At 43.9% G+C, this 23,654-nt stretch overlaps 1 protein-coding gene across 19 annotated transcripts in view; it reads right to left on the bottom strand.

Moving 5' to 3' along the window:
* The window catches only part of tanc2a (tetratricopeptide repeat, ankyrin repeat and coiled-coil containing 2a), a 1,428,811-nt gene that overhangs the window by 523,218 nt on the left and 881,939 nt on the right, over positions 1-23,654 (bottom strand). For all 19 annotated transcript variants that reach the window (XR_011937462.1, XM_072486954.1, XM_072486971.1 and 16 more), the window contains one exon: positions 10,487-10,673. Coding sequence is in view for 18 of the 19 variants with exons in the window: in XM_072486954.1 (XP_072343055.1) it covers positions 10,487-10,673 (187 nt within the window). In the remaining variant the exon portion in view is untranslated. The remainder of the gene's footprint in view (positions 1-10,486; positions 10,674-23,654) is intronic.

Below are 23,654 nucleotides of genomic sequence, written 5' to 3' on the forward strand. Positions count from 1 at the left end.
TACCTACCACAGAAATGGGTAATGTGCTAAATGACTTTCACTTCTGGTATGTCCCAACGTATGGCAGACCATATCAAACACGTCCGTTGCACTGTACACAACAGGCAAAGTGCTGGTCATACTAAACCAGCCCATGCCTGCAAAACTCCAAACACAATGTCTATCTAACATTATATGCGATTCTGCAGTTGGACAGCATTTATTAGGCTGGATTGCAATGTGGCTCACTTAAGTTTTCTAGCAGCTATGTATATTCATATGCAGTGACTGGTCCTATGCAGGCAAAGGAACATGTCCAGGCATCAAGTTTTTTTTGAATAAAACACAATTGAATTTACACAGAGGGTAGTGGGTGCCTGGAACTCGCTGCCGGAGGAGGTGGTGGAGTAGGAACGATAGTGACGTTTAAGGGGCATCTTGACAAATACATGAATAGGATGGGAATAGAGGGATACGGACCCCGGAAGTGTAGAAGGTTTTAGTAGAGACGGGCAGCATGGTCGGCACAGGCTTGGAGGGCCGAAGGGCCTGTTCCTGTGCTGTACTTTTCTTTGTTTGTTCTTTGTTCTGAACAAAAGCTTGGAAACAATAAGTCCCTGGTGTATTCTCCAGGACAACATTGTGGCGAGAGTCAACTAGCCAACTAATTGGCACCATTTTCTTATGCAGTATAAGTGAAAAGCTCGGCAACAAGATGCTCAGTGGTGGGCAAGCTTTTACAAACTATTTGGGCAAAAATTCCAATGGCTTGGGCAAATGCAGAAGGAAAGACATAGTCATCGTGAATGACTATGATTTAGCGGCCATTACTGAAACATGGTTAAAGGATGGTCATGACTGGGAGTTAAATATCCGAGGGTATCAAACTATTCGGAAGGACAGAGTGGATGGTAAGGGAGGTGGTGTGCTGTTATTTAAGAATGACATCTGGGCAATAGTAAAGGATGACATCGGTGCTATGGAGGATAAGGTTGAATCCATTTGGGTGGAAATCAGGAATAGTAAGGCGAAAAAGTCACTGATAGGAGTAGTACAAAGAAATAACTGATGCATGTAGAAATGGTACAGCAGTTATCATGGGGGATTTTAATCTACATGTCGATTGATTGAACCAGGTTGGTCAAGGCAGCCTTGAGGAGTTTATAGAATGTATCCGCGATAGTTTCCTAGAACAGTACGTAACGGAACCTGAGTGAACAAGCGGTCCTAGATCTGGTCCTGTGTAATGAGACAGGACTGATTAATGATCTCATAGTTAGGGATCCTCTTGGAAGGAGCGATCACAATATGGTGGAATTTAAAATACAGATGGAGGGTGAGAAGGTAAAATCAAGCACTAGTGTTTTGTGCTCAAACAAAGAAGATTACAACGGGATGAGAGAAGAACTAGCTAAGGGAGACTGGGAGCAAAGACTTTATGGTGAAACAGTTGAAGAACAGTGGAGCACGTTCCAAGCGATTTTTCACAGTGCTCAGCAAAGGTTTATCCCAACAAAAAGGAAGGACGGTAGAAAGAGGGAAAATCGACCGTGGATATCTCAGGAAATAAAGGAGAGTATCAAATTGAAGGAAAAAGCATACAAAGTGGCAAAGATTAGTGGGCGACTAGAGGACTGGGAAATCTTGAGGGGGCAACAAAAAGCTACAAAGAAGAGTAAGATAGATGAGGAGAGTAAACTTGCTCAGAATATATAAACAGATAATAAAGGTTTCTACAAATATATAAAACAAAAAAAAGAGTGGCTCAGGTAAATATTGGTCCTTTAGAGGATGAGAAGGGAGATTTAATAATGGGAGATGAGGAAATGGCTGAGGAACTGAATAGGTTTTTTGGATCGGTCTTCACAGTGGAAGACACAAATAACATGCCAGTGACTGATAGAAATGAGGCTATGACAGGAGGGGACCTTGAGATGATTGTTATCACTAAGGAGGTAGTGATGGGCAAGCTAATGGGGCTCAAGGTAGACAAGTCTCCTGGCCCTGATGGAATGCACCCCAGAGTGCTAAAAGAGATGGCTAGGGAAATTGCAAATGCAGTGATAATTTACAAAAATTCACTAGACTCAGGGGTGGTCTCGGCGGATTGGAAATTAGCAAATGTGACACCACTGTTTAAAAAAGGAGGTAGGCAGGAAGCGGGTAATTATAGGCCAGCGAGCTTAACTTCGGTAGTAGGGAAGATGCTGGAATCTATCATTAAAGAAGAAATAGCGAGGCATCTGGATGGAAATTGTCCCATTCGGCAGACGCAGCATGGGTTCATAAAGGGCAGGTCGTGCCTAACTAATTTAGTGGAATTTTTTGAGGACATTACCAGTGCGGTAGATAACGGGGAGCCAATGGATGTGGTATATCTGGATTTCCAGAAAGCCTTTGACAAGGTGCCACACAAAAGGTTGCTGCATAAGATAAAGATGCATGGATAGAGGATTGGTTAATTAATAGAAAGCAAAGAGTGGGGATTAATGGGTGTTTCTCTGGTTGGCAATCAGTAGCTAGTGGTGTCCCTCAGGGATCAGTATTGGGCCCACAATTAACATCGATGATTTGGAGTTGGGGACCAAGGGCAATGTGTCCAAGTTTGCAGACGACACGAAGATGAGTGGTAAAGCAAAAAGTGCAGAGGATACTGGAAGTCCGCAGAGGGATTTGGATAGGTTAAGTGAATGGGCTAGGGTCTGGCAGATGGAATACAATGTTGAAAAATGTGACGTTATCCATTTTGGTAGGAATAACAGCAAAAGGGATTATTATTTAAATGATAAAATATTAAAACATGCTGCTGTGCAGAGAGACCTGGGTGTGCTAGTGCATGAGTCGCAAAAAGTTGGTTTACAGGTGCAATAGGTGATTAAGAAGGCAAATGGAATTTTGTCCTTCATTGCTAGAGGGGTGGAGTTTAAAACTAGGGAAGTTATGCTGCAATTGTATAGGGTGTTAGTGAGGCCACACCTGGAGTATTGGGTTCAGTTTTGGTCTCTTTACCTGAGAAAGGACGTACTGGCGCTGGAGGGTGTGCAGAGGTGATTCACTACGTTAATCCCAGAGCTGAAGGGGTTGGATTACCAGGAGAGGTTGAATAGACTGGGACTGTACTCGTTGGAATTTAGAAGGATGAGGGGGGATCTTATTGAAACATATAAAATTATGAAGGGGATAGATAGGATAGATGCGGGCAGGTTGTTTCCACTGGCGGGTGAAAGCAGAACTAGGGGGCATAGCCTCAAAATAAAGGGAAGTAGATTTAGAACTGAGTTTAGGAGGAACGTCTTCACCCAAAGGGTTGTGAATCTATGGAATTCCTTGTCCAGTGAAGCAGTTGAGGCTCCTTCATTAAATGTTTTTAAGATAAAGATAGATAGTTTTTTGAAGAATAATGGGATTAAGGGTTATGGTGTTCGGGCTGGAAAGTGGAGCTGAGTCCACAAAAGATCAGCCATGATCTAATTGAATGGTGGAGCAAGCTCGAGGGGCCAGATGGCCTACTCGTGCTCCTAGTTCTTATGTTCATATGAAAGCCAGAGCTTACTATTCCTTCAGCTAACTAAATAACGAATTAACTAATGAAAGAAATAAACTTAGATGGACATGGTCAGGCTGGTGTAGTGTTGTAACGCCAAGCTCGGAGAATCTGAGGAATGCATTGTAGTCTAGGGCAACCATAGCATGTGTAGCTTGAGCAACATTGACTCTGAGTTGTTAAATTAGAGAACAAATGCAGAAATTTCAGGATAAAGAACAAAGAAATGTACGGCACAGGAACAGGCCCTTCGGCCCTCCAAGCACGTGCCGACCATGCTGCCCTACTAAAGTACAATCTTCTACACTCCCTGGGTCCGTATCCCTCTAATCCCATCCTATTCATGTATTTGTCAAGATGCCCCTTAAATGTCACTATTGTCCCTGCTTCCACCACCTCCTCCGGTAACGAGTTCCAGGCACCCACTACCCTCTGCGTAAAAAACTTGCCTCGTACATCTACTCTAAACCTTGCCACTCTCACCTTAAATCTATGCCCCCTAGTAATTGACTCCTCTACCCTGGGGAAAAGCCTCTGACTATCCACTCTGTCTATGCCCCTCATAATTTTGTAGACCTCTATCAGGTCGCCCCTCAACCTCCTTCATTCCAGTGAGAACAAACCAAGTTTATTCAACCACTCCTCATGGCTAATGCCCTCCATACCAGGCAACATCCTGGTAAATCTCTTCTGCGCCCTCTCTAAAGCCTCCACATCCTTCTGGTAGTGTGGCGACCAGAATTGAACACTATACTCCCAAGTGTGGCCTAACTAAGGTTCTATACAGCTGCAACATGACTTGCCAATTCTTATACTCAATGCCCCGGCCAATGAAGGCAAGCATGCCGTATGCCTTCTTGACTACCTTCTCCACCTGTGTTGCCCCTTTCAGTGACCTGTGGACCTGTACACCTAGATCTCTCTGACTTTCAATATTCTTGAGGGTTCTGCCATTCACTGTATATTCCCTACCTGCATTAGACCTTCCAAAATGCATTACCTCACATTTGTCCGGATTAAACTCCATCTGCCATCTCTCCGCCCAAGTCTCCAAACAATCTAAATCCTGCTGTATCCTCTGACAGTCCTCATCGCTATCCGCAATTCCACTAACCTTTGGGTCGTCTGCAAACTTATTAATCAGACCAGTTACATTTTCCTCCAAATCATTTATATAAACTACAAAGAGCAAAGGTCCCAGCACTGATCCCTGCGGAACACCACTAGTCACAGCCCTCCAATTAGAAAAGCATCCTTCCATTGCTACTCTCTGCCTTCTATGACCTAGCCAGTTCTGTATCCACCTTGCCAGCTAACTCCTGATCCCATGTGACTTCACCTTTTGTACTAGTCTACCATGAGGGACCTTGTCAAAGGCCTTACTGAAGTCCACATAGACAACATCCACTGCCCTATCTGCATCAATCATCTTTGTGACCTCCTCGTAAAACTCTATCAAGTTAGTGAGACACGACCTCCCCTTCACAAAACCATGCTGCTCTCACTAATACGTCCATTTGCTTCCAAATGGGAGTAGATCCTGTCTCGAAGAATTCTCTCCAGTAATTTCCCTACCACTGAAGTAAGGCTCACCGGCCTGTAGTTCCCTGGATTATCCTTGCTACTCTTCTTAAACAGAGAATCAACATTGGCTATTCTCCAGTCCTCCGGGACATCACCTGAAGACAGTGAGGATCCAAAGATTTCTGTCAAGGCCTCAGCAATTTCCTCTCCAGCCTCCTTCAGTATTCTGGGGTAGATCCCATCAGGCCCTGGGGACTTATCTACCTTAATATTTTTTAAGATGCCCAGCACCTCGTCTTTTTGGATCTCAATGTGACCCAGGCTTTCTACACACCCTTCTCCAGACTCAACATCTACCAATTCCTTTTCTTTGGTGAATACTGATGCAAAGTATTCATTTAGTACCTCGCCCATTTCCTCTGGCTCCACACATAGATTCCCTTGCCTATCCTTAAGTGGGCCAACCCTTTCCCCGACTACCCTCTTGCTTTTTATGTACGTGTAAAAAGCCTTCGGATTTTCCTTAACCCTATTTGCCAATGACTTTTCGTGACCCCTTCTAGCCCTCCTGACTCCTTGCTTAAGTTCCTTCCTACTTTCCTTATATTCCACGCAGGCTTCGTCTGTTCCCAGCCTTTTAGCCCTGACAAATGCTTTCTTTTTCTTTTTGACGAGGCCTACAATATCTCTCGTTATCCAAGGTTCCCGGAAATTGCCGTATTTATCCTTCTTCCTCACAGGAACATGCCGGTCCTGACTTCCTTTCAACTGACACTTGAAAGCCTCCCACGTGTCAGATGTTGATTTTCCCTCAAACATCCGCCCCCAATCTATGTTCTTCAGTTCCCGCCTAATATTGTTATAATTAGCCTTCCCCCAAATTAGCACATTCACCCGAGGACCTCTCTTATCCTTGTCCACCAGCACTTTAAAACTTACTGAATTGTGGTCACTGTTCCCGAAATGCACCCCTACTGAAACTTCTACCACCTGGCCGGGCTCATTCCCCAATACCAGGTCCAGTACCGCCCCTTCCCTAGTTGGACTGTCTACATATTGTTTTAAGAAGCCCTCCTGGATGCTCCTTACAAACTCCGCCCCGTCTAAGCCCCTGGCACTAAGTGAGTCCCAGTCAATATTGGGGAAGTTGAAGTCTCCCATCACCACAACCCTGTTGTTTTTACTCTTTTCCAAAATCTGTCTACCTATCTGCTCCTCTGTCTCCCGCTGGCTGTTGGGAGGCCTGTAGTAAACCCCCAACATTGTGACTGCACCCTTCTTGTTCCTGATCTCTACCCATATAGCCTCACTGCCCTCTGAGGTGTCCTCCCGTAGTACAGCTGTGATATCCTCCCTAACCACTGAAGGGGAGAAGAGGTATCTGGAGGCAGTCAGACTCTTTAGGTTAATTAGACCGTTAGACGTGATCAGTAGTGAAAGCCAAGAGGTTGTGACAGAACCAGGCAGATATGGGGATTCAGCAAGTAGTGACAGGGGAGCCACATCCCTTGACTTTCACCAATAGATACAAGGTGCTTGGCTAACTGTGTGGATGAGAATAAGGACTGGTGGATGGATGAGCAACTGACCATAGTGCAGGAAGCTACTCAAGTAGGGCAAACAAGGAGGTATGTATAATGGTAGGATACAATGTAGGCAGGAGAATAGATGCCTTTTTCTCCAACCGTGACCAGAAACTCCTAAGTTTAATTTGCTTTCCTATGGCTAAGAACATCTCCTCGCAATTGGAAACAAAACTGAAGTGGAAGGGGAGATGATCCACTTGGGATGGTCTACGTAGGAACCAATCATAGAATCCCTACAGTGCAGAAGGACGCCATTCGGCCCATTGAGTGTGCACCAACCCTCCGAAAGAGCGCTCTCTCTTGCCCCACGCACTCATCACATCCCCGAAACCCAGTAAACCCCACCTAACCTTTTGGACACTAAGGAACAATTTAACATGACCAATCCACCTAACCTGTACACCTTTGGATGGTAGGAGGAAACCGGAGCACCCGGAGGAAACCCACGCAAACACGGGGAGAACATGAAAACTCCACAGTCACCCAACGCTGGAATTGAACTCGGGTCCATAGCGCTGTGAGCAGCAGTGCTTAGCGCTGTGAGCAGCAGTGCTAACCACTGTGCCATCTTGCCGCCCTGATGATAAAGATAGAACTAGGAATGATGTTATGCTGAGAGCGTATTGAGGATTAGGGTCCAAACTAAAATGTAGGGCAGTTAAGGTCATATTCTCTGGATTGTTTCCTCAGCCATGCATTAATTGGCATAGAATCAAACACGTAGCTGAAAGACTCAAGTGGCACGAGTACCAGCACACAGGGGAAAGGGAGCTTGTTGGGATAGACCAGTGTCCTGGTGAATCATATACCTGGGGCTGTGAATAGGGCTTCAAACTAAAAGTACCTGAGGAGCTTTCGGGTGAAGGGAGAGTTAATAGTCCAAAGTTAAAAATTGCGGTAATAGGATCATGTAACGCTAGGAGTAAAGAGAAGCAGAATCATAGTTTATAAGCAAGTACAGTCAATGAAGGAAATACAGGTTGAGTACCCCTCATCCAAAATGTTTGGTGCCGAGTGTGTTTCGGATTTCGGAATATAATGTGCACCTGCGGCATGTTGGGAACTGCGTGTGTTGGAAGCTGCGCACGTGTGGCGTGTTGGGAGCTGCGCACGTGCGGCGCGTTGGGAGCTGCGCACGTGCGGCGCGTTGGGAGCTGCAGACATGCGCGTGTTTGGAGCTGGCACGTGCGGCGCATTGGGCGCTGTGCACCCATGCACATTGGGAGCTGGGCACATGCGGCGCGTTGGGACCTGTGCATCTCCCTCAGATTGGTGATGTAACGTTGGCACTCAATAAAATGTGCAGATATCGAATTTTTCAGTTTTTAGATAAGGGAATCTCAACCTGTGGTAGTAAAAACATTAAAATAAAAGGCTTTTTATCTGAATGCACGAGGTATCCGCATGGATAAAACAGCATCATAAATAGAAATGAATGGTGTAAATCTTATCGGTTTGACAAAACAATGGTTACAAGGCGACCAGATTTGGAAATAAATAACCCAGGATCCTCAATGTTTCAACATTATTTTAGATCTAGTATTGTGTAACGAGGCAGGGCTAATTAGTAATCTCAAGTAAAATATCTGTTTGGAAATAGTGATCATAATATAATTGGATTCCAAGTTAAATTTGAAAGCAACATACTCCAAACAGAATCAAGAATTTTAAACTTAGCTAATTACATAGATAAGATTGGACAGCTAGTGAAGGTTGATTTCTTAAGTAGACTAAAATACATGGTCAACGGAAACAGTGGGACACATTTAAAAACGCATTTTAACATGTTCAACAAAAACAAATTCAATTCAAAAACTCGGCCTTTAAAATCTGTTGCTTATTAATAATAATAATAATAATAATAATAGCTTATTGTCGCAAGTAGGCTTCAATGAAGTTATTGTGAAAAGCCCCTAGTCGCCACATTCGGGCGCCTGTTCGGAGAGACCGGTACGGGAATTGAACCCGCGCTGCTGCCTGGTTCTGCATTACAAGCCAGCTGTTTAGCCCACTGAGCTAAACCATCCTCTCGCTTAAGGATGGTGTTAGATTAAAAGAGGTTAATAATATTGCAAATAATAATAATAAATCTGAGGATTGGGAGTGTTATACAAACCATAAAGGCCACCAAAAACTGATAAAAAGGGAAAATATAAATTCAGAGTGTAAACCCACGAATATAAAAAAAGATCATAAGAGCTTTTACAAGTAAATAAAAGGAAGTAACTGAAGTAAACATTGGTGCATTAGAAGCAGAGACAGCAGTAATTATTATGGGGAATAAGAAAGTGTCAGAGACATTGAATAAATACTTTGTGCCTTCTCATCACCGTAGAAAACACAAGTTACAGACCAAAAGCAGAATAACCTAAGGGCTAAAAAGAGTGAGGAAAAATTAAGGTAATTAATATCAGCAGAAGAAAATGTATTGGAGAAGACCGAGGGATTAAAACCCAATGAATTCCCACAACCCAATGGTTTATCTCCTTAGGGTTCAAGCTGAGATAGCTGCAGAAATAATGGACCATGATTTCCTAGAAGATTGGAAGTTAGCAAATGTAACAGTTCTATTCAAGAAAGCTTCCATATCTGCTTCTCCACAGCAATATGCATCATATGCAACATGCACTGCAGCAACTCACCAAAGCTCCTTTAACGGCACCTTCCAAACCCTCGACTTTAACCACCTAAAAGGACAAGGACAGCAGATGTGTGGGACCACCACCACCTGGCTGTTTCCCTCCAATCGCTCACCATCCTGACTTTCTTCTCTGTTGCAGGGTCAAATTCTGGAACTCCCTTCCGATCAGCACTGTCGATGTCCCTACTGCATGGACTGCAGCGGTTCAAGAAGACGACTCACCATCACCTTCTCAAGGACAACTAGGACTGTGCAATAAAAATGCTGACCTAACCAGTTTAACCCACATCCAGTGAAAAAAATAAAAAACTAAGGTGGGAAAGTGAAGTTAAAACCCAAGACGCGATCAAATGGAATGATGGAGCAAACATGATGCGCTGTATGGTCTACTGCTGGTTCTTAGGATAAACTTCAAGAGGTTATAGACAGGCAGGGAGAATGGAAGATGAAAATTAATGCAGAGAAGTGTGAAGTAATTCACTTTGGTAGGAAGAACACAGAGGATAAAGGGTACAATTCCAAAGGGGGTACAGGGATATGAGGGCATATGTGTACAAGTCATTGAAGATGGCAGGGATGGTTGAGAAAGTGGACAGATAAAGCAAATGAGATCCTGGGTTTTATAAATATGGGTATGGAGTACAAAAGCAAGGAGGTTATGTTAAACTCATATAGAAACTGGTTTGGCCTCAACAAGGGTACAGTGTCCAATTTTGGGTGCCATATTTTGTAAGGATTAGACAGGGTGCATAGAAGATTGGCAAGAGGAATTTCAGTTACATGGACATATTGGAGAAACTGGAGCTGTTCTCCTTGGAGAAAATGAAGAGGAGATTTGATAGAGGTAATCAAAACCATGGGAGGTCTGGGTATAAAATAGGAGAAATATTTCCTTGGCAGAGGGTCAAGAACCAAGATGAGACTTAATTAAGGTGGTTGGCAAAAGAAGCAACAGTGACATGAGAAAATCTAGTCTACACAGAGAGTGGTTAGGATCTGGAAAGTACTGGAGAATATAGTGGAGACAGATTCAAATAGGGCTTTTAAAAATAAGAGAATAAAGTTGCAGAGCTATGGGAAAAAGGGAGAGAACCAGCACTGACACGACAGGCTGAATGGCCTTTCTCTGTGCTGTATCAATTATATGATTCTATGACTTATAAATGTTTAATATTGTCAGATAAATACAAAGAACATGTTGGAAGTACTCACCAATGATGCCACTGTCCCTGCTCTCCAGTGTGGAGGTTGGGCTGGTGACAGTCCCATAAGAGCAATCCTTAGCAGTTGCAGATGTACTGACTGGTGGTAGGGTAGAACAGGGACTGTTAGCAGGTGGGGATGCAGTACTGCTGGTCAAAGTGGAGCAGGGGCTGATTCTCTGTGTTTCTGTAGATGTCTGCAAAAATAAGTCAGAAATCATATTACAATATTAAACAATATAAGAACAAATTAATTGGAACAAGGTAATTATTTTTTTCTCAGCACTGTAATATTACTTTTTAAAAGAATATATATTGTATTGTTGCCATAAATCCCTCCTTACATTCTTTTAAACATTATAAGTTTCAAGGAGAATGGATGGAATAATGCTTGATCAATTCTGGATTTTTAAAAAAACTAATCAAAGTTTCAGTTTTAACTTAGCTTTGCCAAGTAGTTGAACAGAGCTGTAGAGAGTATGCTAATGCTATGATACAGCAGCGTATTTGAGACTTTCAACTTCCTATAGCAGAATATTGTAACTGAACCTGAACTATTTTGAGATTCATCTACGTATGTTAATCTGCTAATTGCTCTTCAGATGAAGTCAGTTTAGCTGCACATAATTCAGTGTCTAATAGAGTTGTGATTTTCAAACAGAAGTTCACAGGCTTCACCCGCCTTTATGGATGCAGAAACTTCACACTGGTTTTGCTACTGGGTGCATCAGGCCCACTGCAAGACTGGTAGGAATAGCACCACTCTAGGAATAGACGAACAAGTCAATATAATAAATCACAGGCGAGGTCCTCCACCTCACGCCACCGGTAGCGGAGTTCCAGGTGAGGCAGAGAATCTCGCATTAGTGAAGAAAATGGGATTGACGCCGTGCACCAATCCATTTCCGATGCTCCGGTCCCTGTTGGTGGTGGAATACAGGTTTCTGCCCTTCGCCAGCGGGATTTATGGTTTGAGCGCCATATTCTCTGTTCCTGTGTGATTCTCAGGTCCTCTGGGCTGGGAATCACGTAGGCGAGAATTACTACTCCTATTGATATGCGTGGCCCTGACATGGTGGGCAAAGGACATAACACTTTAAGGGGATTGCCCCCAAAGTTTATCTGAGGCACAACCCCCCCCGCTCCCCGCACACAAAGCAAGATCTGCCTACCTATCTCCACCCAACCCCACAGAGACCCCCTAAATCAAGAGATCCCCACAGAGATCTCCAAATAAAGGACCCTCTTAGAGACCCCCCCCCCCTCCGAGACCCCTAAATAAAGAGGCCTATTACTGGGGGGGCAGGGGGGGAACCCCAGAATATTCAGGGATGAGGGGCTGAATTGTGATAAGGGGGTTGTCAGCCACAGGACCTTGCTATCGGGCCCGCTGCCCGCTCAAAATGGCTCATAAATTTGCATGGTGAAAGATTGAGCGCACAAATCAGATGCAATACAGCTCCGGTGGGAGAACATAGTCTCCCAAGCGGAGAATTTCGGCCCACATTATCTTGTCCTCAGGGCTTTCAAAGACATTTTACATTCAATTAAATATTGAGATTCAATTACAATTATCAACTAAATTAAATGAAGCAGTCAGTTGGTGACGAGAAAATTGCTACAAACCATAAATGTATGCTGTAGTTAAATGAATGGTGACCAGCAGAAAATCCTTGATCTTCCATGCCATGCCATGGATTGTTTAGGTTCACTTGAACAAGTAGGCTCAGATTTGGGTCTAGATTTTTGCAGAGTCGTGCAGATTCTGGGAACCTTTAAAATTACGGACAGGATCTACAGAAGTCCCGCCCTTATTTTGACACTATTTTTGCCGCGAGAGGACACGTTGGGCCGTGACTCGGTGCTGAGTTCAAATAGACCCCACTGCTCTGGCAAAGGTCTTATTCTAAAGTGTAAAAGTGATGATTTTTTTTAAGAATAGATGTAAATGCCCATCAAGAGTGCCTAACATTTGTTGAACTGTCAATCTATCAAATTAATTATATAACCTGACCTTTTAAAAATGGAAAAATCTGCCCACATGAGTCTGAGTAGCAAAACATTGTGCTTGCCGTTTCAACAACTATTTGTTGACAAAACTCAAAAGTTACGGTTATAGAACTATTACTGCTTTACTTCTTTCCACAGCCTATCACAGGAGGACTACTAACATTGTCCCATTATTAAAAATAAAGAGAGAGAGGTATCGACCAGGAATTATAGGCCAGTCAGTCTAACCTTGGTTAGGTGGTGGGAAGTTACTAGAAAGAATTCGGGGGGCAGAATATATCTGCACTTGGATAGACACAGATTAATCAGGGATAGTCAGCATTGATTTTTAAAGGAAGGCCATGCTTGACAAATTTAATCAAATCTTTTGAGGAGGTAACCAGGCGTATTGCTGAACAAATACAAAGAACAATACAGCACAGGAACAGGCCCTTCAGCCCTTCAAGCCTGTACCAGTCATGATAACACATTGGCCAAAATCCTCAGCACTTCCTTGTGCCGTATCACTCTATATTCATCTATCCATGTATTTGTCGAGATACCTTTTGAAGGCCGTTCATGTACCTGCTTCCACAACCTCCCCTGGCTTTGTGAGTGGGAAATCGCGTCTCACAAATTTGATTGAGGTTTTTGAAGGGGTAACCAAGAAGGTAGATGAGGGCACTGCAGTCGGCGTTGTCTACATGGACTTTAGCAAGGCCTTTGACCGCATGATGGATTGTTGCATAAAGTTAAATCCCACGGGATCTAGGGTGAGGTAGCCAATTGGACACAAAATTGGCTTGATGACAGAAGACAAAGGGTGGTTGTAGAGGGTTGTTTTTCAAACTGGAGGCCTGTGACCAGTGGTGTGCCTCAGGGATCAGTGCTGGGTCCACTGTTATTTGATATGTATAAATGATGTGGATGATAATTTAGGAGGCATGGTTAGTAAGTTTGCAGATGACACCAAGATTGGTGGCATAGTGGACAGTGAAGAAGATTATCTAGAATTGCAACGGGATCTTGATCAATTGGGCCAGTGGGCTGATGAATGGCAGATGGGAGTTTAATTTAGATAAATGTGAGGTGATGCATTTTGGTAGATCGAATCAGGGCAGGGCCTACTCAGTTAATGGTAGGGTGTTGGGGGAAGAGTTATAGAACAAAGAGGTCTAAGAATTCAGGTCAAAGTTCCTTGAAAGTGGAGGCACGGGTGGACAGGGTGCTGAAGACGGCATTCAGCATACTTGGTTTCATTGGTCAGAAATTGAATACAGGAGTTGGGACGTCGCGTTGAAGTTGTACAGGACATTAGTAAAGCCACACGTGGAATACTATGTACAGTCCATGTCCCCCTATTATAGAAAGGATATTATTAAACTAGAAAGAGTGCAGGATTTACTAGGATGCTGCAGGGATTTGATGGTTTGAGTTATAAGGAGAAGTTGGATAGACAGGGACATTTTCCCCTGGAGCGTAGGAGGCTTAGGGGTGATCTTCTTGAGGTCTATAAAATAATGAGGGGCATTGATAAGGTAGATAGTCAACATCTTTTCCCAAAGGTAGGGGAGTCTAAAACTAGAGGGCACAGGTTTAAGGTGAGAGTGGAGATTTATAAAAGGGTCCAGAGGAGCAATTTTTGCACAAAGAGGGTGGTGAGTGTCTGGAACGAACTGCCAGAGGCAGTAGTAGAGGCGGGTTCAAGTTTGTCTTTTTAAAAGCATTGACAGTTATATGGATAAGGTGGGTTTCGAGGGATATGGGCCAAATGTGGGCAATTGGGGCTAACATAGTGGTAAAAACTGGGCGGCATGGAGAAGTCGGGCTAAAGGGCCTGTTTACATATAGTAAACCTCCATAACTCTATAAGAGGCCTTGGGGTGGGTGAAGGATGATGAGTTAGCATGAGATAGCTTATGAGCCAAGAGGCCATGTGAGGGTGGGAGCATGAATTGGCATGTATGGGCATGGGAATGGATGGAGGGTTGAGGGGCTAACATTTAAAAAAAACAATTGGGACAAAGTCACAGAGAACTGGAGCAGGCCTTTGACCTAGCTTGCCTTGGCAATCGGCAGCCCCTGACCAGCGCTGATCAGCGTCTGAGGCTAATGGGTCCAACTCTACCTGCACCTGAATGCCCCCAGAATGAAGATCCCACCAGTCCGGGAACGTTTTCCTGAGGCGGGTTTGGTGAGCCCCAGGAGTGAAAATCCAGGCTCAAGTCTAGCAACGCAGCACTCTGCAATCCTTCAATATTACCCAAATGTGTCAGTTCAGATGGTATGTGCAGGTCATGAAGTGAACCACAAACTCACAATCTACAGACACTGTAGTGAATATGATACCAACCAACAGACACTTCCAACTCCAATCCAAAATCTATTAGTGAAATTAAATTTTATCAGCTGAATCTGAGCCAATGGTGAACAAAATCTTTTGAAAATAACAATGGTGTCATGCAGCAACTTCAGCAGGTTTATTAATACTGACTACTTGTGACACATCATCTAATAAAGCCGATTAAATACATAACGTAGCAATGAAACCCTTTTTATTTCAATGACATAAACTGACACTGCTCTCAATGATGGACATTATTTTTATACAAATTTACAAATGCTATATTTGATCATATTACAGTTACTGTAGCTGGAATCAGAGAATAATTTGTCTGACTAAATGGCATATTCATTTAAATAGGCTTCAATGTACTCAGTATTTGACCGACTTAAACTATATTCTATTAAGGTTATAAAGGAGAAATTTGAAATCTATACAATGCTGTGGAGACTGCCAACTGTTACTATTTATGTCTGACCTGAATTCCTTTAATGGCAACAGCCTTACACATCTGACAGCCCAATTTCCATCTGTCCCTCACCTAAAACACTGTAAAATACAGCCACGGAGGTCACTTTTTCCCCTCTCTTAGCTAAGTTCTATTTGTCATACCGAGATGATTTGTGAAGTTCAGCAACAAAATAGTCCTGGGAAGTTTTCAGGACCAATAGGAGGATGGCTGAGTGGTCAAGCATCAGACTCAACATTCAATTGATGCTACATCCATGTGTGTTCAAATTCCTTTCCTGGCCAAATTGAGGTTACTTACTCTTACTAGCGAGTTTTGAGAGGTTCACGGTATAACAACTGAACATTTCACATCTTGAAATTTAAGGATAGGTCCGGCGGCACGGTAGCACAGTGGGTAGCACTGTTGCTTCACAGCTCCAGAGTCCTAGGTTCGATTCCCGGCTTGGGTCACTTTGTGTGGAGTCTGCACATTCTCCCTGTGCCTGCCGTGGATTTCCTCTAGGGGCTCCAGTTTCCTCCCACAAGTCCCGAAAGACGTGCTGTTAGGTAATTTGGACATTCTGAATTCTCCGTGTACCCGAACAGGTGCCGGAATGTGGTGACTAGGGGCTTTTCACAGTAACTTCATTACAGAGTTAATGTATGCCTACTTGTGACAATAAAGATTTTGATGATTCCCATGGAGGAACCATAAAGCAAATTAAGCACATTTATCACACGACCCCAAAATGAAGAAATCACCAACAAGATTTTACATTTTGTAATGTTTCCTTTAGTACAAATCAGAACCTACACAAATTAAACATGAATGAACAGGCAAATGATACTTCAAATAAAAAGCTAAATTTCACTTTAAAGTCAAAATGAGGGTGTGTCCTACATAAACACAAGCATCTGCGCCTCACTCTCTGCAGACATGTGGCACCCCATGCAATTCCAAAGTTCTTGAACTCAGCCTGTATCATGTAGCATCTCTTACTTTCCCACTCAAACAATTCAGCCCTCGAGGCATGGTCACCAGCAGTTACCCTCCAGTGAAGGTCCCTGGAGATGGTTGCCACCCGAATGCCAGAAACTTTCAAAACTTCCTTAGCTATGGTCACGGCACACATGCACACACACCGACTACCCTACAAAACCCCAACTACCCCATGACTCGACTACCCTCTCAACAGCCCTTCTGAAAACCTCCCCTCCCACTGACCCCACAACCTCCTGACACATTTGGCTCCTGGCAATAACCACTTGGATCCACAACCCATTCCAACCTCACTCATTAATTATGCAGTCCCATCCTCCACTGATCACCCACCTCGACCCCCCCCCGCCCTCCACTGACCACTCGACTGGACTATGATGCATCCCACTGACCATCTGACCCATTCTACACCCCCTCATTGATCACTCATGATTCATGCTGTAGGGCAATGTTTTTCAAAGTGCGGGTCACGGCCGCGCGCGGGAGGGTGTTGGGAGGGTCGCAGAGCTATTGGTCATGCCGTTCCCGTGGTGGTCCCAGCCACGGAAGAAGCGCCCAACGGCCGTTACCGGCTTTTACATTGAGATTGGCAGCCACTGTCGCCTTTTAAGTGAAAAGAAATTAGGCTGTGTGCAGTCCTCTGGCCAGAAGTGGCAGCAGTGAGAAGATCACTCATGCTGCAAGTACACTTCATGTGCTTTTGGCGCCAAATCACGGAGAAGAACTGCTTCTATTTTCTAGCTGCTGGCAAGCGGACTGTAAAGATGGATCATGTTGTTACAAGTAAGAGATGGCCAGAGACACAAATAGGCAGTGTACCTACTGGACAGAATCTCACAACAGAATCTGCTGGAGAAAGCTGCTCAGGAGGGTCCAGGGCAGGACAGAGCAGTGCTAATGGTAGCTCTGTACAGAATTCAAGGGCCTCTGGTTAACAGCCTAAGAAGAAAAATAACTCAGGAACAAAGCAGCATAAAGATAATTTCTTGAGATATGGTTTTATCAATGGTGCCAACGCAAATAAGGATGCAAAGCCCATATGTGTTATATGCAGGGCAGTACTGGCAATTGAAAGAAGTTGTTTCAGGTTTTGAAAGGAAAGTGAGGGGTGAAAAATTCCTTTTGAGGTGGAGACCCCAGAGCCAGTTATTAACTTACAGCTGACTCCAAATTAAAAGATGACACTGCTGTACCTGACGTATGATACCACATTACAAACACACCAAAAGCCCATGAGGCGGTCAGCATTCTGGAGCAGCATCTCCCAGGAGTATCCAGTGCTGAGTAAAATAAGCATTTTGTTGCTATTGCCCCTCATGACGACCTCCATGTGCGAGGTTGGATTTTCCGTTTTCACAAAGATGAAGACGGCACAAAGGAGCTGGATAAAGTATGCACTGGATATGTGCAATTCCTTCTCCTCCTTTCAATCTGATTCAAGTGAAATCATGAAGACCAAGTAGGCTCCCCTTTTTGTATTAATGGCAAGTAATGGTGTGCGTCATGAAAGTTGGCCGAAGTAGTTCAGAGAAGGTTTACTTGACTAATACCAGGAATGGAGGTTGTCTTAGGAGAAAGGTCAGAGAGGTTAGGTTTGTATCCACCAGAGTTCAGAAGAGTAATAGGCAACTTGATCAAAACCATTCTGAGAGGTATTGACAGGTAGATGGAGAAAGGATGTTTCCACTTCTCGAAGAATCTTGAGCTAAGGCTCACTGTTTAAAAATAAGGGTCGCTCATGTAAAACAGAAGATGATGAGAATTGTTTTCAATCAAAGGATCATGAGTCTTAGGAACCAGATCAACCATGATGTTATTGCATGACAGAGCAGGCTCGAGGGGCCTACTCCTGTTCCTAGTTCATTCGCAATAGGCATAATTGGTGGATACTGGTCAGGAGGGAGGGTTTCCGTTATCTGGACCACTGTGAGCTCTTCCGGGGCAGGTGTGACCTATATAAGGACGGGTTGCATCAAACCGGAGAGGCATAAATATCCTGGCCGCGAGGTTTGCTAGTGTCACACGGGAGGGTTTAAACTAGTATGGCAGGGGGGGTGGGCACGGGAGCAAAAGGTCAGAAGGTGAGAGCATTGAGGGAGAACTAGGGAATAGGGACAGTGGGGCTCTGAGGCAGAGCAGACAGGGAGAAGTTGCTGAACACAGCGGGTCTGGTGGCCTGAAGTGCATATGTTTTAATGCAAGAAGTATTACGGGTAAGGCAGATGAACTTAGAGCTTGGATTAGTACCTGGAACTATGATGTTGTTGCCATTACAGAGACCTGGTTGAGGGAAGGGCAGGATTGGCAGCTAAACGTTCCAGGATTTAGATATTTCAGGCGGGATAGAGGGGGATGTAAAAGGGGTGGCGGAGTTGCGCGACTGGTTAGGGAGAATATCACAGCTGTACTGTGGGAGGACACCTCAGAGGGCAGTGAGGCTATATGGGTAGAGATCAGGAATAAGAAGGGTGCAGTCACAATGTTGGGGGTTTACTACAGGCCTCCCAACAGCCAGCGGGAGACAGAGGAGCAGATAGGTAGACAGATTTTGGAAAAGAGTAAAAACAACAGAGTTGTGGTGATGGGAGGCTTCAACTTCCCCAATATTGACTGGGACGCACTTAGTGCCAGGGGCTTAGACGGGGCGGAGTTTGTAAGGAGCACCAGGAGGGCTTCTTAAAACAATATGTAGACAGTCCAACTAGGGAAGGGGCGGTACTGGACCTGGTATTGGGGAATGAACCCGGCCAGGTGGTAGATGTTTCAGTAGGGGAGCACTTCGGTAAGAGTGACCACAATTCAGTAAGTTTTAAAGTACTGGTGGACAAGGATAAGAGCGGTCCTAGGATGAATGCGCTAAATTGGGGAAAGGCTAATTATAACAATATTAGGCGGGAACTGAAGAACATAGATTGGGGGCGGAGGTTTGAGGGCAAATCAACATCTGACATGTGGGAGACTTTCAAGTGTCAGTTGAAAGGAATTCAGGACCGGCATGTTCCTGTGAGGAAGAAGGATAAATACGGCAATTTTCGGGAACCTTGGAACGAGAGATATTTTGTAGGCCTCGTCAAAAAGAAAAACGACGCATTTGTCAGGGCTAAAAGGCTGGGAACAGACAAAGCCTGCCTGGAATATAAGGAAAGTAGGAAGGAACTTAAGCAAGGAGTCAGGAGGGCTAGAAAGGGTCACGAAAAGTCATTGGCAAATAGGGTTAAGGAAAATCCCAAGGCTTTTTACACGTACATAAAAAGCAAGAGGGTAGCCAGGGAAAGGGTTGGCCCACTGAAGGATAGGCAAGGGAATCTATGTGTGGAGCCAGAGGAAATGGGCGAGGTACTAAATGAATACTTTGCGTCAGTATTCATCAAAGAGAAGAAATTGGTAGATGTTGAGTCTGGAGAAGGGTGTGTAGGTAGCCTGGGTCACATTGAGATCCAAAAAGACGAGGTGTTGGGTGTCTTAAAAAATATTAAGGTAGATAAGTCCCCAGGGCCTAATGGGATCTACCCCAGAATACTGAAGGAGGCTGGAGAGGAAATTGCTGAGACCTTGACAGAAATCCTTGGATCCTCACTGTCTTCAGGGGATGTCCCGGAGGCCTGGAGAATAGCCAATGTTGTTCCTCTGTTTAAGAAGGATAGCAAGGATAATCCAGGGAACTACAGGCCGGTGAGCCTTACTTCAGTGGTAGGGAAATTACTGGAGAGAATTCTTCGAGACAGGATCTACTCCACATTTGGAAACAAATGGACGTATTAGTGAGAGGCAGCATGGTTTTGTGAAGGGGAGGTCGTGTCTCACTAACTTGATAGAGTTTTTCGAGGAGGTCACTAAGATGATTGATGCAGGTAGGGCAGTGGATGTTGTGTCTATATGGACTTCAGTAAGGCCTTTGACAAGGTCCCTCATGGTAGACTAGTACAAAAGGTGAAGTCACACGGGATCAGGGGTGAGCTGGCAAGGTGGATACAGAACTGGCTAGGTCATAGAAGGCAGAGAGTAGCAATGGAAGGATGATTTTCTAATTGGAGGGCTGTGACCAGTGGTGTTCCACAGGGATCAGTGCTGGGACCTTTGCTGTTTGTAGTATATATGAATGATTTGGAGGAAAATGTCTGATTAGGTCTGGAGGTCTGATTAGTAAGTTTGCAGACGACACAAAGGTTGGTGGAATTGCGGATAGTGATGAGGACTGTCAGAGGATACAGCAGGATTTAGATTGTTTGGAGACTTGGGCGCAGAGATGGCAGATGGAGTTTAATCCGGACAAATGTGAGGTAATGCATTTTGGAAGGTCTAATGCAGGTAGGGAATACACAGTGAATGGTAGAACCCTCAAGAGTTTTGAAAGTCAGAGAGATCTAGGAGTACAGGTCCACAGGTCACTGAAAGGGGCAACACAGGTGGAGAAGGTAGTCAAGAAGGCATACGGCATGCTTGCCTTCATTGGCCGGGGCATTGAGTATAAGAATTGGCAAGTCATGTTGCAGCTGTATAGAACCTTAGTTAGGCCACACTTGGAGTATAGTGTTCAATTCTGGTCGCCACACTACCAGAAGGATGTGGAGGCTTTAGAGAGGGTGCAGAAGAGATTTACCAGAATGTTGCCTGGTATGGAGGGCATTAGCTATGAGGAGCGGTTGAATAAACTTGGTTTGTTCTCACTGGAACGAAGGAGGTTGAGGGGCGACCTGATAGAGGTCTACAAAATTATGAGGGGCATAGACAGAGTGGATAGTCAGAGGCTTTTCCCCGGGGTAGAGGGGTCAATTACTAGGGGGCATAGGTTTAAGGTGAGAGGGGCAAGGTTTAGAGTAGATGTACGAGGCAAGCTTTCTACGCAGAGGGTAGTGGGTGCCTGGAACTTGCTACCGGAGGAGGTGGTGGAAGCAGGGACGATAGTGACATTTAAGGGGCATCATGACAAACACATGAATAGGATGGGAATAGAGGGATGTGGACCCAGGAAGTGTAGAAGATTGTAGTTTAGTCTGGGCAGCATGGTCGGCACTGGCTTGGAGGGCCGAAGGGCCTGTTCCTGTGCTGTACATTTCTTTGTTCTTTGTATAAACTAGTGAAATGAAATTTCAAGACTTGAGATGAGGATATATTTCTTCATTTGGAAAATAATTTGCACCTGGAATGACTTGGTTTATAATGTACGGAAAAATTCTGGAGTCATCAAAATGCTATGGTGGCAGGGTTGTGATTAAAATATTTTGATTTGTTTGTGTACACTGAGGGATAATTCAGAATGCCCAATTCACCTAACAAGCACAACTTTCAGAACTTTTGTGGGAGGAAACCGGAACATGCAGACTCTGCACAGACAGTGACCCAAGTGGGAATCGAACCCAGGAACCTGGTGCTGTGAAGCAACAGTGCCAACCACTGTGCTACCGTGCTGCCCATACATATGAAGGCTTTTAAAATGGTGCAATTCAATTAAGCGAGAGGATTGAAAAATGAAAATAAAGTTCCAATTGTTAAATGCATTATTTCCCACATACACAGATAAAATTTTATAAATGATTAAAATAACTTCCTCCATTAATAAACTTCAGATTTGGATGTGGTATTTAATTCGATCAGCACCAGGGCGTGTTTATCTTCTTGCTGCTTGGTATAGCAAATCTAGCAAAATCTGAAAAGTGTATGACCAGTTTCCAGCTTTACTGAATGAAATCCTGCGCAATGAGATTTACACCGCAAACAGTGAATCAAACTTAGTAGGCATAGCACCATTTAATTAATAATAGAATCTTACAGCACAAAAAGGGGCCACTCAGCCCACTGTGCTCATGCCAGCTATTAAATTCTTCCCACTTCCCCGTTCTTTCCACATAGCCCTGAAAAATGTTCCTTAAATGTTTCCTATATCCAATTCTCTTTCCAAAGTTACGAATTAATCTGCTTCCACTATGCTTTATAGCAGCGTATTCCAGATTGTAACAACTCGCTCTGTAATAGCATTTCTCCCATCCATGATTATTTTGTTCATTATCTTAACACCAATCCACCCGATAGTCTCTTCTCAATTTCTCTATCGAGCCATGTTAAAAGTTTTGCATTCATTTTAAATGTTTTAAATAATGTTAGTCAAATTCAGAGGAAAGAACTTGATGTTTTGATATTGGAAGGAAAAGTCAGACGGTCAGTCTAACTCCTTTTTCTTAAATTCTCATCGGGTTTTATGGCAGGTCCGAACAATATGGAAACTGATATGTAGACATGGAATCCATAGAATGCCACCCGAGTACAGCAATATTTGAATAGGTTTCTTTTAAAAGTAAAGCACATAGTGCTAAAACAATTGAAAAATGATATTTGGGATCATAGTTAAAATATAAAACTTAAATAATGAATAATCAGAACTATACAGGCCAACCGTGGTAAAAGTTTTAATTGAAAAATAATATTTTCATAGAATTTACAGTGAAGGAGGCCATTCGGCCCATCGAGTCTGCACCGGCTCTTGGAAAGAGCACCCTACCCAAGGTCAACACCTCCACTCCATCCCCATAACCCAGTAACCCCACCCAACACTAAGGGCAATTTTGGACACGAAGGGCAATTTAGCATGGCCAATCCACCGAACCTGCACATCTTTGGACTGTGGGAGGAAACCGGAGCACCCGGAGGAAACCCACGCACACACGGGGAGGATGTGCAGACTCCACACAGACAGTGACCCAAGCCGGAATCGAACCTGGGACCCTGGAGCTGTGAAGCAATTGTGCTATCCACAATGCTACCGTGCTGCCCTGAGCAACCAATCAGAAATGGAAGTCGTGCACTTTTTTCCTTTGGAATATTTGGGATAATAGTTAAAATATAAAATTTAAATAATGAATAATCAGAACTATACAGGCCAACCTTGATAAAAGTTTTACTTGACCCATGGTGTGACTAACGTTTATACAAAAACACACACGTAATGAAAATAAAGCTCTAAAGTAGCACAAACCATTTCCTTACTACACAAGAGTAACAGATGTAACATCCATTCAGCCTCAGTTGGTCTTGAAATGATATTGTCCATTTCTTGGCTCCTGTTAATTTTTAAACATCTGTTCTGTTAACAATGATTTTAGTCACATCCAAAGCCATAAATTTCTTTCGAGGCATTTACAAGCACAGGATGTCAACAACCTCAATGTATCCTTTCTCAGTTAGTGGGATAAAATAACATGCAAACCCTAGAATAAATGGAGCGATTTAATACAAGTTTTGATGGCATTTTCGTGTTACTACTCCTTCCGTCCAGACACCTCCACTTGGAACTCCCTGGACCAATTGCTATTCTCTTGCTGACACACTGACCAGACTATCGGCCCACAGACCTCTATAAATATCACTTGAGAACCAACTGTTTTATGATACCTCAGCACA

The sequence above is a fragment of the Scyliorhinus torazame genome, chromosome 21, assembly GCF_047496885.1.
Source record: "Scyliorhinus torazame isolate Kashiwa2021f chromosome 21, sScyTor2.1, whole genome shotgun sequence".
Classification (NCBI taxonomy): domain Eukaryota; kingdom Metazoa; phylum Chordata; class Chondrichthyes; order Carcharhiniformes; family Scyliorhinidae; genus Scyliorhinus; species Scyliorhinus torazame.